At 46.5% G+C, this 15,978-nt stretch overlaps 1 protein-coding gene across 4 annotated transcripts in view; it reads left to right on the forward strand.

Moving 5' to 3' along the window:
- Positions 1-15,978, forward strand: part of DVL3 (dishevelled segment polarity protein 3) — a 68,143-nt gene that overhangs the window by 28,817 nt on the left and 23,348 nt on the right. For all 4 annotated transcript variants that reach the window (XM_063131809.1, XM_063131808.1, XM_063131811.1 and 1 more), the window contains exons 2-3: positions 5,890-5,959; positions 14,830-14,951. In XM_063131809.1, coding sequence (XP_062987879.1) covers positions 5,890-5,959; positions 14,830-14,951 — 192 coding nt within the window. The remainder of the gene's footprint in view (positions 1-5,889; positions 5,960-14,829; positions 14,952-15,978) is intronic.

A 15,978-nucleotide genomic window follows, 5' to 3' on the forward strand; every position in this document is an offset into this window, starting at 1 on the left:
CCGTTGTGTTGCGTGTTGTGTGTCGGGCTCCGTGGAGTTTTCTGATGCATTGAGTGGACTTTTCCCACTGGCTACAGACTTTCCTGGTAAGACGGGCGAAAGAGCGAGTACTGCTCTGGGAGTGCCACTGGGATTATTTTTTCACAGCAGTGGCTGATGGGATACCATCGGGAGGATCGGGGTAGGAGAGAGGGCAGAGGAACTGTCAATCAAACATCACGATGAATTTTACTGTACTCCACGGTAGCCCACAGTCACACAACGGTGGATTTAGAACATGTTGTGTGGGGAGTATGCCCTAAAAATTCAACTGTTGAGTGGAGTTTTCACACTGCATGGACTAACGTGTTGTCTGAACTGAGCCAAAGTCTTCAAAGCCAGGGGAGGGTGGGAGCTACAATTTCCAGTAGTTTGGGGTGGGTCTCAGTGCCTTGTACTTCATAGGATCATAGAACTGTTGAGTTGGAAGGAACCACACGAATCATCTAGTCCAACCCTCTGCAAAGTGCAGGAAAACCAGTTAAACCATCCATGAGAGATGGCTGTCCAGCCTCTTCTTAAAAACCTCGAAAGATGGAGAACTCACAAACTCCATAGGTAGACTGTTCCACTGTTGTACAGATCTTACTGTCAGGAAGTTTTCCTTATATGTAATCAGAATCTACTTAGCTGCAACTTATACCCATTTTTCGGGTCCTAATTTCTGTGGCAATGGAAAATAGTTCTTGACCATCTTCTTTGTGCCACCCTTTTATGTATCTGAACCCTGCTAACATGTCTCTCCTCAGTCTTCTTTCCTCCAGACTGAACACCCCAATTTCCTTCAGACTGTCTCCATATCAGTTCTGTAATGTGGGTTGTCGTGAAGCTTATAGGAGAACCTTCTTTACAGAGGGTTCATATTGATGATTTAAATAATATCCCAGGCCCTCCCAAAATCGCTCTTCATTCTTTCTGAGTTCTTCTTTTCAATGTTTCCCCAACATCTGTGTTTCTCCTTCTTATTATTAGAAACCTAAATTATGCAAAATAGTAAAAAAAAAAAAAAATCCAGAATAAATTAAAGTAAGGGAAATTGTGATGGAAGTGAGTCTTAGGCCTAGGTTTCCTAGTCCCAAATTCTGACCACTGGACCACCCTGGTGCTGTTGGTGTATTGAGACAAGGGCTGTGCCTGAGAAATTGAAGACCGTCAGGTATGAGAGAGAGAGAGAAATTTGGACCTATGAAGTGTGAGGCTACCATCCCAGTCAGTAGAAGCCACACTCTTCCCCCAGCCAACTTTCTCAGCCTTTAGGCAGTGCTGTCAGCACACTTTAATACTACCCTATGAGGGCTAGAAACATGTATATCAAAACTCAGTAAGCGGCGTTCCTCAGGATTCCTCTAGGGAATATATTCTGCACTCCAGTGTAGGCTTCAGTATTCATGGCACAATCATAGGCATACAGAGTTTTGGGCCACACTTCTCCTGAAGAGCTCAGAATTTCTAAATATGTACGTGATCTTTGGCGCTCTTTTGGAAATCGGGCCTCTCCTAACAGTAATGAAACATCTGAGCAGAACACTTTGGGCAAATTTATAGCCTTTTAAACCCTGCTGTTCCCCGCCCCGCTCCTTGGGGCGTTGACCCAAATGATTGTACTTTTCTTGCATGCTTCCATATGGTGAAGAGACTTCAAAGCCTGTCTGGTTCTGGCAGGAGCATATGGTCTTCCAGAAGACAGGGGTTTTGCAGTGGCAATGTCTCAGCTGCCGTTCAACGCACATGCATAATGGCGTTCATTTATATTACACATGCTGTCCCTAAACTGAAGGAGGAAAGGCATTTTTTATGTCTTGTTTTATACCACGGGATGCTCAAATGCTATGCTGTTGTTATTGGCTGGCATGGAAGTAAATTACAGTGACTAAATAAGAGTCTGATGAAAGTGTTTGATATTAAGCCTTTAAAAGCCTTTTGTCAAATGACTCTGTTGCTCTGTGCCAGGGAAAGGTAGCGCCCAGCCATACTCAGATCCAGACCTTGGGCATTCTCCCGCCAAGGGCACTTGAGGCCAGTTGTTGGAGATGAAGGCTTAAGCCGGATGCAGGGCTTAAGCTGGAATCTGGAGTGGAGCAGGAAGATAGTCGTGCTCAGTTGACTAGGCAAGGGAAGAAGCCCAGGGTACTTGTACTTTCATCAGGCCCAATCCAAAGGCTGCTTGCCAATCACAGGACCTGATCTTGCATGCCCTTCTACTCTTCTGTGCACAAGAACATAAGAAATGCCATGCTGCATCAGTCCAGCGCTATGTCCACACAGCAGCCAACCAGCTGTCGGCCAGGGACCAACAAAGCTTAAGGTCTCAGCATCAGGGCACTTAATCCATGGTTAGTACTTGTAAGGGAGAGCTGTAAACCGTGGGGTACCCCAAGGATCTGTATTGGCACTGGTGCTTTTCAACTAGTTCATAAATGATTTGGAGTTTGGGGTGAGCAGCGAGTTGACAAAGTTTGCTGATGGCAAGGATCTCCCCAAACTGGTGGAATGGGCATTGAGGTGACAAATGTGGTTTGGTGTAAGGAAGTGTAAAGTAATGCACATTGTGTGGGGAATTCCAACTTCACATATATGCTGATGGGGTCTGAGTTGGCAGTGATTGAATGTTAGATTAGGTAGATCTTTTGGCTGATCCAGCGTGGCTCTTCTTATGTGTAGGGCACGAGGCATTTGGTTCGTGCCCCTGAAGGCTTTGGTGCCCTTGCTGAAGAGAAAAGGACAGTTCCTTCTTGCCCACCATGTTTGCCTGAACATCAGCTTGGTGAAACCAAGTTTCTTTTATATCAGTTGCTTCATGTCTGCTTATATTCCTCTGAGGGCATGTCTACACCATGCCTTATCCCAGGGATCGCCCAGGGATCATCCCTGTGCGTCCACATGATGCACAGGAGATCCTGGGGCAGAGAGGGAAGATCCCTCCATTTCCCCGGGGATAACCGGGACGGCTTTTAGCCCAATTTTCCCCGTAGTGTCGGGATCGTCCTGAGTCCACAGGAAACGTGGTCGGTCGTCCCAGTTTTGTCCCGGCTCCTTGTGAGTAAGCGTGAGGAGCTGGGAACCGGACACGGAGCTCTCTGTGCCCATCGGGGGTGGGGTGGGGGGAGCGGGATCATTGTTCCACCCCCATCTTTTACTTTTCACTGGAGCATGAGTGTGCTCCAGCTCTTCATGTTTGTTAAAAAAAAATGGCCGCCGCAACGGGCACGATGCCCAGGACGTCACGTGGCCCATGTGGACTGAGGAGGAGGCTCTCGTGATTAGCATATCTCCAGATCCTCTCCCTCCCCTCCCCTGGTGTAGACATGCCCTAGGTCTCTACTTCTATTAAAAAAGGAAACGGGGGGGGGGGGGAAGACTGCAGTTCTTTAGTCTTCAGAAACAAGCTGGAAGATGTCTTGGCGCTAGAAATCCAGATTTTTCATAATTTATGCAGGTTACAGAATCCAGTTTTCTTTGTGCAGAAGTGGGATTCTCTCCCCCCCCCCCAAAGGAACAGAGGATACACAGCTCTGTTTGCTGTCTTCCATGGTTTAAGATAGCATTGTGGGACAGTGGAAAGGGGCGGGGGGGTTGCAGGTGCAGCCCAGTAGCCAGCAATAGAAAGGAAATGAGTTTTTCCATCTGAACAAAACATTGCCAAGTTTATACGGGGGCCTCAGAGGATCATATGGTTTTCTGTGATTTATTATTTAAAGTGCCCAATGATTTGGAAAAGAGCTTCATTCTCCCTTTCTCTCTTCTTTTAAAAAGGACTCCAGATTAGGCTCTTGCTTAGTAATGTAGCTTGCTGAATCTAGGCAAGCCTTTACATTGGTTTTTCTTACCTTCACAGGTTTGTTTTCAAGATAAATGAATTGTGTCCATGTGTCTCTCCTGTCCCCTCCTCCCCCCAATGCATCAGGCATCATAAACAAGAGTCACATATTGAAGTGGGCTTTTGCTGGGCTGCTTTTGCACAGCTGCAAGTGGACTAATCTGCAGCTTGACATGGGAATAGAATATAACAACTTGGGATTCTTGTGCAGGTGTATTTGGTTTGATTCCTTAATTGCCTAGTGTAGATTTTGCGTTTCCATAATGTGGAGAGGGAAGGAGAGAAGGAGCTAAGGGGAGACATGATAGAGGTGTACAAAATTATGCATGGTATGGAGAATGTGGATAGGGCGACATTTTTCTCCCTCTCTCAAAATACTAGAACCTAATAGGGTCATCCCATGAAACTGATTGGTGGAAGATCCAGGTCAAATAAAAGGAAGGACTTCTTCACACAGCGCATAGTTAAATTATGGAACTCACTACCACAAGATGTAGTGATGGGCGCCAATCTGGATGGCTTTAAAAGGGGGTTGGATAAATTCCTGGAGGCAAAGGCTGTCCATGGCTACTAGTCCTGATGGTTGGGTGCTATCTCCAGTATTCGAGGCAATAAGCCTGTGTGCACCAGTTGCTGGGGAACATGGGTGTGAGGGTGCTGTTGCACCATGTCCTGCTTCTTCATCCCTGGGACAATGGCTGGTTGGCCGCTGTGTGAACAGAGTGCTGGACTAGATGGACCCTTGGTCTGATCCAGCATGGCTCTTCTTATGTTCTTATGTTCTTAATGCTGCTGTGATGCATGATGGACTCCATGGAGGAGATATGTGGGTGGGTGGGGGCTCTAGAAACCTACAAGTCAGCATTTTTTTGCAGAATTAGTACAACTTGGAAGCTGTCAGAGAAGGTTTGTTTGTTTTCTTTTTAAATCAGATGTTTGAGGGCTCACGACGCTTTAAACTGGCTGGAAGTTGTTTCATTATTTTGGCTGTCTATTTCTTTACATCCACTTATCCAGCCAAGATTAGTTTCCGAAGCAACTTGCAATTAAAATCCACAGGAAGGTAGAATATAATTATGGATATGTTGATGTGTGTGGGTAGCCTCTTCTGACCTGTAGTAATTGGTGGTACAGTCTTAAGTTCCAGTCTCTTCCTTCCAGGAGATGGGGCGGAAGGAATAGGAGGCTGGCTGGTGGCAAAGATGCCAACCAGCTGGAGTAGGAACTTAGGAAGCTGCCTTATCCTGAGGCAGACCATTGGTCCCTCTAGCCCAGTATTGTCGACTCTGACTGGCAGAGGCTCCCCAGGGTACCTGAAGAAACCGGGGATCAAACCTGGCACCTTGTGCATGTAAAGCTCCAGCACACTGAGCTGTGTTCACTCCCAGTCATCCTTCAGTTGATCTCTTTGTTATGGGTCTCACACCGCCTCAAACTTTGTCAGTGTTCTGAGAATGATGAGATGATTGTTCCTCTTAAAGAGCCGCAGGTGCCAGAGTTCCTTGGTTGGGAACCATGCCAATTCTGAAGAGACTTGAAACTGATTCCAAATTTGGCATGTGGATGTGCTAAGCTATCATGGGTGGGTGTGGGTGGGTGGCTTTTCAGCATTAGGGTTACTGAACTTTCCTCCTCAACACAAGCTTTCCCCCACCCCCTCGACTTCATTCTGTGGCTCACCTTGTTCAAGTGCTTCTGAGTGTCTGTTGTTCTCTGTAGCGTTTTCCCAAGAAAGTTCCAAAATTACGTTCATAAACAAAACACATATAGACGTCTATAAATTGTTTCAGTTGCAGAATCTTGGCTTTCTGATCTTCAGTGCCTCAGTGGAGCTGTTCTCAAAGATACGGAGTGTAGATGCTTTTCCCTACCATGTTCTATTACCGCCTCTTAGGAAATATCTGTAGGAGGTTTTTTGTAGCATGTCAAGCTCTTTTATTTTTGCCCTGAATTCAGGCCACCTGCTCTGTTACTCTGGCTCATGTGTTGGCCTGGACTCTGACATCTCTCTCTCTCTCTCTTTCTTTCCCCAGGGTTGTGAAGGAAGAAATCTCTGATGACAATGCAAAGCTTCCATGTTTCAATGGCCGGGTGGTGTCTTGGGTAAGCAGGAATCCTGACTGGGTGTCATTCCGAGACAGCTGTGAATAGCACTGGCCCTACCATGCAGACTGTTCAGGTTGTGGATTTGGGGTGCCTCTCAAGTGGGGCAACTTTTGAGCTTGCTCAGCATGTGTGTGTGTGTCCCCCCCCCCAATAGTGCAGAGCCTATAACTGCAATGCCCAATTCTCAGATTTTCTCTGCCTGTTTGGGTACATCTTTGGCTCTCTGGCCACCCAGCTCAGTCTCCGTCCCACCTGCCTCTTTTGCCGCCCTCTATCCTTCCATTTAAAATTAAGCATGCGCTGTTCCCGCTCCTGCACAAGTGCTGCTGGGCTCTCCTTGGCCTGGTTCGTAAGGAGGAGGGCATATGATAAATAAATAAATAAATAAATAAATAAATAAATAAATAAATAAAATAGCAGCAGTGAGCTTGCATTGGCCAGGAAAAGGAATGGCAACAGAAGCAGCACATCTGCTTGCCTGCACAGTGACTGGCTGGCCCAACAGCTTGCACGCTTCACATCACGCCTGACAGTCTGGGGAGGAGGACAGCAAGAAGCTGAATGCAGGAGAGGGGAGAATGTGAGGAGGGCTGGCTATCCGACTTCCCTGTAGCCCTGAGCTGAAGCAGCTCCTTGTTCTGCCCCCACCTTGCATGTACTTCAATGTCAGAGGACTCCCCTCCCTTCCCCAAACCCATTACTATTCCTAAAAACGCTTTTGTCTGCTGCAGTGTGCTTCTTTCCCAGGGAATGACTTAATGCTTTGGGTAGGTTCACTTGAAATCCATATAGAGTAAAGAGACATTACATGTTCTGGGTCACTGGATTGGGCTGGACACAATCCAGAAGTCACATTTTTGGTTTTCTCCTTGGAATCCAAATCACAAGGAGAAAACCACACGAAGATTGCATAGTAAAGCATTCTGGTGCATGTCTGCTCAGAAGTAAGCCCCACTGAGTTCAGTGGAAGATACTCCCAGGTAAGTGTGCATAAGTCTGCATTCTTGGAATGGAAGGAAGGGGGAAATATTACATAGGAAGGGGGTGGGCGTGATTGATTTGCACCTAGAAAAATCCAGTCCTTTTCTCTGAAATAACACTGTACAGAATGCATTTGTGTGAACATCACAGATCTTAATTAGTTGTTGCAGTGGCATATGACTACCTCTTTCCTTCTTTCCATGGCAGCAGCATTCTATAAACTCCAATACCGTTCCCAATCTTGATTAGCTGTTATTGGGGATGTTCAGACAACATGCTAAGCCATGGTTAGGTCGCTAACCCTTTTGCATCAAATGGTTAGTGAGCGTGTTGGTTCACTTCACACACTTAAACCATAATGTGTAGCTCAAAAAGCTTAACCACTGTGGCTTAGTGTGTCGTCTGAACAGAGTAATTGGAAGTAGATGGATCTTTGGTAAGGTTGTTCAGTCTGAAAGAGATATTGTGTAAAGGCTGAAATCCATTCAGCTCAACCTTTAGTCAGTTTTTGTGAACCGCCCAGAGAGCCTCAGCTATTGGGTGGTATAAAAATGCAATAAATAAATAACAAATAAGTTGTGCAGAAAGATACATGAAGTGAATTAAGACCTAAAGTATATGATCAGTAATATGTAATAGCAAGTGTTATTCATGTAATGAAGAAATCTCATACCACTGCTAAGCTATTAAGTCCTTTAGGCGCTCTCATTCAGTGTTTACCACATCCAGTTTAAAGATGATGATGCACATGGCAATCTGTTAAACAAATCAGGGGATTTTTTAAAAAAAACAACAACAAAAGTTAAATTCGCAAGTTGCTTGTTAGATTAGATAGATGTGAATATGTAAAATCAATTATAGCTGTTGCATATGCCATAAAATTCTCTTTAGCAGCTTGATGATGAACTTCTTTTCAGACACATCCAAATTTCTGCTGTGATCTCAATTCCTGCTTTCGAAAGAACCGTGATGATTTGCAGCACCCAGGGCGTGGGATGGGGCGGGGCGCCATTTGGTGCTCTGCTTTAGAGAATAAGATGTCTCTGGAACTGTTTGTGAAAACTGGTCTCTTTCTCCTAATAACATTGTACTTAGTAAAGGGTTAGCTTTGTCTATGGGTTAATAGGCCCAGGGGTAGGTTGCCATTGATGCTCGAACTGGATTCTGAGTCCTGAGATGTCTGTTGCCCCTTTTATGGCTGAGAACTGCACCCAGGCACTCTTATTTTTCTGGTTTCAGAGACATCGAGTGACATCAGACTGGGGAGGAAATTGTATTTCCCTACTGTCATTTCCCCGCCCCCTGCTTCTGTCCTGCAATACTTCCTCTTTCTTCACACAAGGAAGAAAGAGGAAGTAAACAATGACCATGTGGCCCATTCAGTGCACGTTTTTTTTTATTGCGCTGCTTTTCCTGCACAGAGCAGGAAACGGTGGCACGTTTCGCTTCCCCTCCAAAAATAAAATTTACTGGGGTCCTACTTTACCGCGGAAAGATCAGAAAGAGCGGGAGACGCGTGGGACGTGTATGTCGTCGTCAAAAGGACCCGCAAAAAAACGTGACTGGCCAGTAACAAGCATGTGATAAAACGCTCGTCTGATAACGCTCATCCTCTACAACTTCTGACCCACCAAGTTGAAGACATCCCTCCAGTTACGTATTGTGGCTTCAAAGACGTTGAATGTGACTTCTGTTTTGATGCCCGTCTAAGTTTGGAAAAACATGGGGGTAGGGTGGGGTTGTTAAGCCCCGGAAGGCTGCAGTGCCTGGCTGTGTCAGCTTCATGGGTAGCATATTATACAGGCCTGTTCTCATTGCTGGCTCTAGGTTTTTGAGGGTCTTTGGGCAAGACACTTAATGGACATCACATTTACAAATTCTACCTTCTCCCTGCCATTCTCACCAGCTGCTGTTGCTCCTACCCTCGTCTTTCTCATCATTGACACCACTTGCTTGACATTCAGAGAAGCAATAGATCAGCCTTCCTCAACCTGGGGCGCTCCAGATGTGTTGGACTGCATCTCCCAGAATGCCCCAGGCTGGGGCATTCTGGGAGATGCAGTCCAACACATCTGGAGCGCCCCAGGTTGAGGAAGGCTGCAATAGATGCTGGCTTCTACCGTTCCTTCTTTTCACCACCACCCATTGCATGGCAAGAGTCCGGTGAATAAGCAGGTTGCAATGTGGAAGAAGAGGCGCAACTTCAGGGGGCTCTTGTCAGTGGGCCCTGTTAGGCTGTGTGCCCAATTATGCCTACCTTTGACACTGCCCTGCCTGTTCTAGAAAGTAGCAGTTTACGTGGCTGGCTTTACTGGGGCTGTTTCTAGCTTAGTACTCCCAAGTTTCTCTTTTGCGGCAATCACAGAGCTGCCACTGGCTTTATAATGCAATCAAATGCTTCGGCAAACTGCTTTTCAGTTTTCCACTGTAAACTGATGAATGGCTGTTCTTGGAGGTACAACTGACTGATGGAGCAGTTGGCTACTAGAGATAAGGGAGCTGAGCCATTTGTGTTCCCTGGGATATATTTCCTGAATTTGAACTAAGTTCCCATTAAATATCTGTCTGGTTTGAATGTGGGCAAGGCCCTCTCAGACTTAGTACCTCATCAGAGTTCTTCTGATGTCTCTCAAACTGGCTGTGAAAACTGTTCTATCAACTAGAGGCCCAGAGTGAGAAAGCTCCAGAGGATGGAGGAGAGGAAAATCACGTCCTTCCATATGTTTTTTTTTTCTGTGCCTCTCTCTTTCTCTCTGCTCCTGCTCCCCGGCACTTATCACAGACTTTGCCTGCTGTCTCCTTGTCCCACAGAAGTCAGTGGCTCCCACTGACTTTGGCCAGAAAAATGAATGAGAGTGTGGTTGAAGAGACTGTTGAGCTGGGGGACAAAACCTGTCTTGTTCACCTGATATTGAAGTTACCATTGCCTGTGGTGGGAATAGGAGAGACCAGGTGTGTCTCTCTCCCTACCCCCCATTTATTTATTTATTTGTTTTATTTATTGCACTTATATACCGCTCCCATAGCCAGGGCTCTCTGGGCGGTTTACAGAAATTCTAAAATTAAGATAAAAACGAGTATACAAAATTTCAAATTCCAAAATGCAGAACATGCACACATAAAGCATTAAAAACCATTTAAAAAACTAAACGTGTGGGTGATTAAGATGTGCCGCCATATGCCTGGGCAAAGAGGAAACTCTTAACCTGGCGCCGGAAAGATAGCAGCGTTGGCGCCAGGCGAGCCTTGTCAGGGGGATCATTCCATAGTCTGGGGGCCACCACCAAAAAGGCCCTGTCCCTCGTTGCCACACTCCAAGCCTCTCTCGGAGTAGGCACCCGGAGGAGGACCTTAGATGTTGAACGTAGTGACCGGGTATATTCACATCGTGAGAGGCGTTCCGTCAGGTATTGTGGTCCCAAGACATTATACATCAGCTTTGATAGGTGGACAAGAAATAATTTCAATATAAATTGTCCATTGGGAGAACGCCAAGGAGTTATGAGAGACATAAACTGAAGTAAGGGAGGAGCCCTTCTCTCATACAAAAGCGGGCCAAATCTTAGTCTTCACTGACACCAGCTAGTCCCTTTTCCTTTCTTCCTAGACACCAGTGGCTTCCGTTGATTGCCCTGGAAGATGTTGACAGGGCTGCAGCAGAGAAGGCTTTGGCAAGCGTGGGTGGCAAAACTTGCCCACTCTTAAAATCTGGTGGGTGACTGATGGCAGATTTACTGCTTTCTCCCATAGAGGTCAACAGCAGCCATTCATTCTTAAAGTAATTGCAGCAAATTGCAAAGTCCTTATTCAGGCACTTTGCTAATAAAGAAGATGTATTAACAACGCTTAGTAGCACCTGATCCCTGCGTAGCCATGACTGCTCCACAAATATGGCTTCCAGTATTGGAGCCTGGAGCCTGGACTTTTAAAGAAATAAACTAAGCTTCTGGCTGATGTGGCTGGAAAACACATGCGCGCACGCATGTGCGCGCGCACACACACACACATAATCATATGACTGTTTTATGGTAGATGGAGACTTGGTAATGCTTTGAGCTGCTGGCTCTCCATGGATTCATCTGCCTCCTGGCAAGGCCCTTAACTTCTCTCCCCACCACACCGTTTCCCTTTTCTGTTCCAGAGCTCCCAGCCTCCCATCCCTTCCCAAAGGATCCTGTATTCTGTCACACACACACACACACACACACACACACACACCCTGAACATTTTCCAAGTAGAATGTCAGATTCGAACTTCCAGCTTCCCAAACGAGCATGGTTTATTGCAGTCGCCGAACGTTGAGTGTTTCTAGGCCCAGCCTCTCGGTTTCGAATGCCCAGAATCCCCAACAGTTCTGCGGCCATCTGTTCCTCGGCAGGGACAGCTGGGGCCCTTGAGCAAGGAGCGGCCCCTTCCTTTGTGCATTGTGCCTGCTGCCTCCTGCTTCGCTATCCCCCATGGCTTGGTCAATCGTGCTTGCTGCTGGGGCCAGACAGCGAGGGGCTATTTCAGGAGTGTGACTCTAATTTTAGGAGCCCTGAGGGGGTGGGGTGGGGAGTTCAGCCAGAGTCTGTCCAGACGGCTCAAGAGGCCGGGGATTAGCAAGGCTATTCCTCCAAAGAACCCTGGCCTTGGGTGCATTGGTGAACAGATTTCTGGGAGGCTGCCTCAGCTTCTTACTCCTGGGAGAATGGATCTAACCTCCTTTTTCTTCCTGTAGCGGCAGCATTGGCTTCTAAGGCCCTCAGATACGTGATCCTTTCCCTCTCTGTAACTGTGCCACTGATGGTCTTCCTTCCCATAAGTGATCACTGACTAGTGATTTATTTATTTATTTATTTATTTATTACATTTTTATACCGCCCAATAGCCGAAGCTCTCTGGGCGGTTCACAAAAATTAAAATCATCATAAAACAACCAACAAGTTAAAAATACAAATACAAAATACAATATAAAAAGCACAACCAGGATAAAACCACGCAGCAAAATTGATATAAGGTTAAAATACAGAGTTAAAACAGTATAATTTAAATTTAAGTTAAAATTAAGTGTTAAAATACTGAGTGAATAAAAAGGTCTTCAGCTGGCGACGAAAGGAGTCCAGTGTAGGCGCCAGGCGGACCTCTCTGGGGAGCTCATTCCACAACCGGGGTGCCACAGCGGAGAAAGCCCTCCTCCTAGTAGCCACCTGCCTCACTTCCTTTGGCAGGGGCTCACGGAGAAGGGCCCCTGTAGATGATCTTAAGGTCCGGGTAGGTACATATGGGAGGATGGTTTAGTAGTTGCAAGGCTCACAAGGGAGAGTGTTCCAGAAGCAGTTATTTTATTGCTTTCTTTCTATTCGTTGTGCCCTTTAACAAGGGTGCACAACATTTTCAGTGCTGAGGGCTGCATGTGATGCTGGGTTGGGATTCAGGGGCCACACACACACACGGATACACGCATTCTCACATCCCAATGATCCTAATGCAGATCAAGCAATCTGTCTCAGGTTCACTGGGGGAGGGAGGAGAGGGCCTTCTCTCCACCCTTCCCTCTTCATTACTGATACAGATCGCTCTATCAGTGCTTCTTCCAATGAGGAAAGAGTGATTTGCATCAGGATTGCAGGGGAAGGGAATTTAGCGGCAGGGGCCCTGGCGATGCAGGTAAGGTTTTGACGGAGGGGGGAGAACAGGCTGTTCACCCCTGCCCTAGAGTAAATAGTTCTCCAGGCAATGTACAATAAAAACACAAATAAAACCCAAGCCATATAAGTCTAAACAACAAACAGCACAATAAAACAAATTAAAAGCAGCAGAGGCTGAAACAAACATCACAACAAGATTTAAAAGTCTCTCAACAATACAGCTGCTTAAAAGCACAAAATGGTAAGTGAAAACGTACAGTGAAGTAAAAGTCCTGAAAGAATAAAAAGGTGCTGAAAAGGTAGCAAAGTTGGTGCCAGCCAGGCCTGCCTGAGGAGGATATTCCATAACTGAGGAGCTACTACTTCCAAAAAGGCCCACTCCCCACGACATATCACAACATGCGAAGGTACTCAGAGCAGTACTTTAGATGACGATCTCTGACCCCAGGTAGGAATATACGGGAAGGCCGTGCTCTCCCTTATGAGCCTGCCTGTGCTTTGAGATCTTCAGGGGAGGCCCTTCTCTCGGTCCCACCACCATCACAGGCATACCTGGTGGGAACGCGGGAGAGGGCCTTCTCGGTGGCTACTCCAGGGCTCTGGAACTCCCTTCCCAGGGAAGCTAGACTGGCTCCCTCCTTGGTGTGCTTCCGGAGGCAGGCAAAGGCTTTTTTTTTGTTCTGGCAGGCCTTTGGCGAATAGTCCGGACCTCTGTCTATGCATAGGACTTTTAAAATTGTTATTTGTATTTTAAATGTTTTAATATTGAAGCACATTTAATTATATTTTTAACTTTTGTATATTTCTATTTATAGGTTTTAATTGTATACGTTTTAATCTTGTAAAACCGCATTGGGCAAAAGGCAGGATACAAATAAAATAATAATAATAATAATAATAATAATAATAATAATAATAATAATAATAAAATAATTTCAGAGACTAGGGGCCCAAATCATGAAGGCCTTTATACATTAACATAGACATTTTGAATTGGGCCTGGAAACACACTGGGAGTCAGTGAAAATAATACAGCAGTGGTGTCATACGATCATAACGCCCAGTTCCAGTTAGTACCTTGGCTACCATATTTTGTACTAACTGAAATTTCTGGGGTGTCTTCAGGGGCAGCCTGACATGTAATGCATTGCAGTAATCCAAACAGGAGCTTACCATGACATGGATTATTGAAGCCAGACTGTGTCTACCCAAGTAGGATTGTAACTGGCATACCAGCCTCACCTGGTAAAAGATGCTACAGAGGATACTTCTGCCTCTGCTGGCAAAGCTAGATCTACAAGCATCCCCAAGTTATGAACTTGATTCTTTAGGGAAGTGCAGTCCTTTCCACAAGTTCGTCATCCTCACTCGGACGGATAGCTCACTGTGGCAGTACCTCTGTCTTGTCTGTATTGAATTTCAGTTTATTGGGTTTCATCTAGTTCATCATTGTGGCGAGGCAGTGAATAAGCACTTCCCTGCCTCATCTGGATCTGATGAAAAAGAGCGAGCGAGCGAGCTCTGTGTCATCAGCATACTGATGGCACTGCATTCTAAATCGCCCAATGATGTCACTCAGTGGTTTCATGTAGATGTTAAATAGCATGTGCCTAAGCATAAATGCCATGGAGTTTAGCAGAAACCTCCCAGCACCACCTTCTGGAAACAAGTCCTCCATGTATGAGTGGAACCGCTGTAAAGCTCTACTGCCCACACAAACAGGAATTCAGACAACCTCTCCAGAAGGGCACCTTGACCGATGGTATCAAAAGCCTCCAAGAGAATCAACAGGGTCTCTTGGGAAAGGCCATCGCACAGCGTACCAAGGCAGTTTCAGTGCCAAACCCAGGCATAAACCCGGACTGAAATGGATCTAGAAAATGCAGTTCATCCCAGAGTGCTGTGATCTGATTTGATTATTTTTACTAAGCTGTTTTTTCAGTCTGTCCTCCTACGAAGCCACTGTTTGCATGTGCTTCTGGGAGCGCTGTGGGATAGTTTACTGGCTTTGGGTGGTCCTTGTTGCTTTCTGTTACATGTTGGATATCAGAGAGTGATTCTGGCTTCTGTCCCAACTGCACAGGCTCTGAGCGACATCCTTGTTCGTGTGGCGTCTCTAAATAGATGCACGGGTCTAACAGATTGCTTAGATAATTTGCAAAACGTTGGAACCCTGCCTCTTCCCCTGCCTTCCAAAATGGAAAATGTGCTTCTCTTTCTAGGTTGGTTTATCTTCTGTGTCCTTTCTCCTTCCAGCTGGTGTCTGCTGAGGGGTCTCATTCGGATGCCGGGTCTGTCTGTGCCGATAATCAGCCGGAGCTGCCACCCTCCATTGAGCGCACTGGAGGCATAGGGGACTCCAGGCCTCCTTCTTTTCAGTAAGTAAAGTGGGGGTGCACGGAGCCCTCTTCGTCTGAATAGGGAGACAGTTGAGCAGATTTCCTTGAAGGGAGTGGGCTTGGGATGCCGTTCTCCTCAAGCTGGGCCTGGGCCTAGTGCAAGTGGCAGGGATAACTCCTGAGGCAGGGTAGCATCGTAATGGTCAGCCTCATAGAATCATAGAATAGTAGAGTTGGAAGGGGCCTAAAAGGCCATCGAGTCCAACCCCCTGCTCAGTGCAGGATTTGCAGTGTGATTTGTAACAAGCTGCACCAAACAGAAAACAAACATTCATGATAGGAGCTCTCTGTCTCTAGCACTGGATCAGCAAAGGAACCTGAACGCAGTTGCACCATTGGGCAGCTTTTGCCTTTAAGCATCAAGCGCGATGCGAGCCTTTGAAGATGCCGAGCTCTAGCTTCTGGCTCTGCCATTCATAGGAAGGCCCATAGTTCAGTGGCAGAGCATGTGCTTTGCGTGCAAAAGTCCCGTCGATCCCTAGTAACCTGACTTAAAAGGGGTCTTGGGTAGGATAGCCTAGTCAGAGTAAAGAGTACTGGGCCAGATGAACCAAAGGCCTGATTCAGCCTGAGAACGTTTCACGATGTTGCTGCTGCGCAGAGCTGCCTTGTGCTTAAAAAAAAAAAAGGCCCTGAACCGCGGCTTCAGGGCCTATTCTGCAAGAATGGAGGAAGAGGATGCCATGAAGAGCTCTCCTATTTCTAGGGAATAGTTGTATTACTGGGAGAGCAGCTAAGGTTGGTAGAGATGGGAAATATTCCTTCCACGTGTCCCTTTGGAGTGTTCTGGGATGGTGGGAAGGGATAGGTCGGCATGGTGTTCTTGGTGGCATGATATAGTGTGTGCAGGTGCAGCTGGAGGCCCCCATTGGCTGTGTTAGAGCCTTGGCTAGCCATTCACGTCAGCTTAAAAGTGCAGAAATAGCGTGTGGTACCACCCTTTCTCGACTCTACTACTTCAAGGAGTGGGGTCACATGTCTGAGTACTCTACGAAGTTAAAGAATA

Source organism: Elgaria multicarinata, chromosome 8 (genome assembly GCF_023053635.1).
Source record: "Elgaria multicarinata webbii isolate HBS135686 ecotype San Diego chromosome 8, rElgMul1.1.pri, whole genome shotgun sequence".
In the NCBI taxonomy this organism is placed as follows: Eukaryota; Metazoa; Chordata; class Lepidosauria; order Squamata; family Anguidae; genus Elgaria; species Elgaria multicarinata.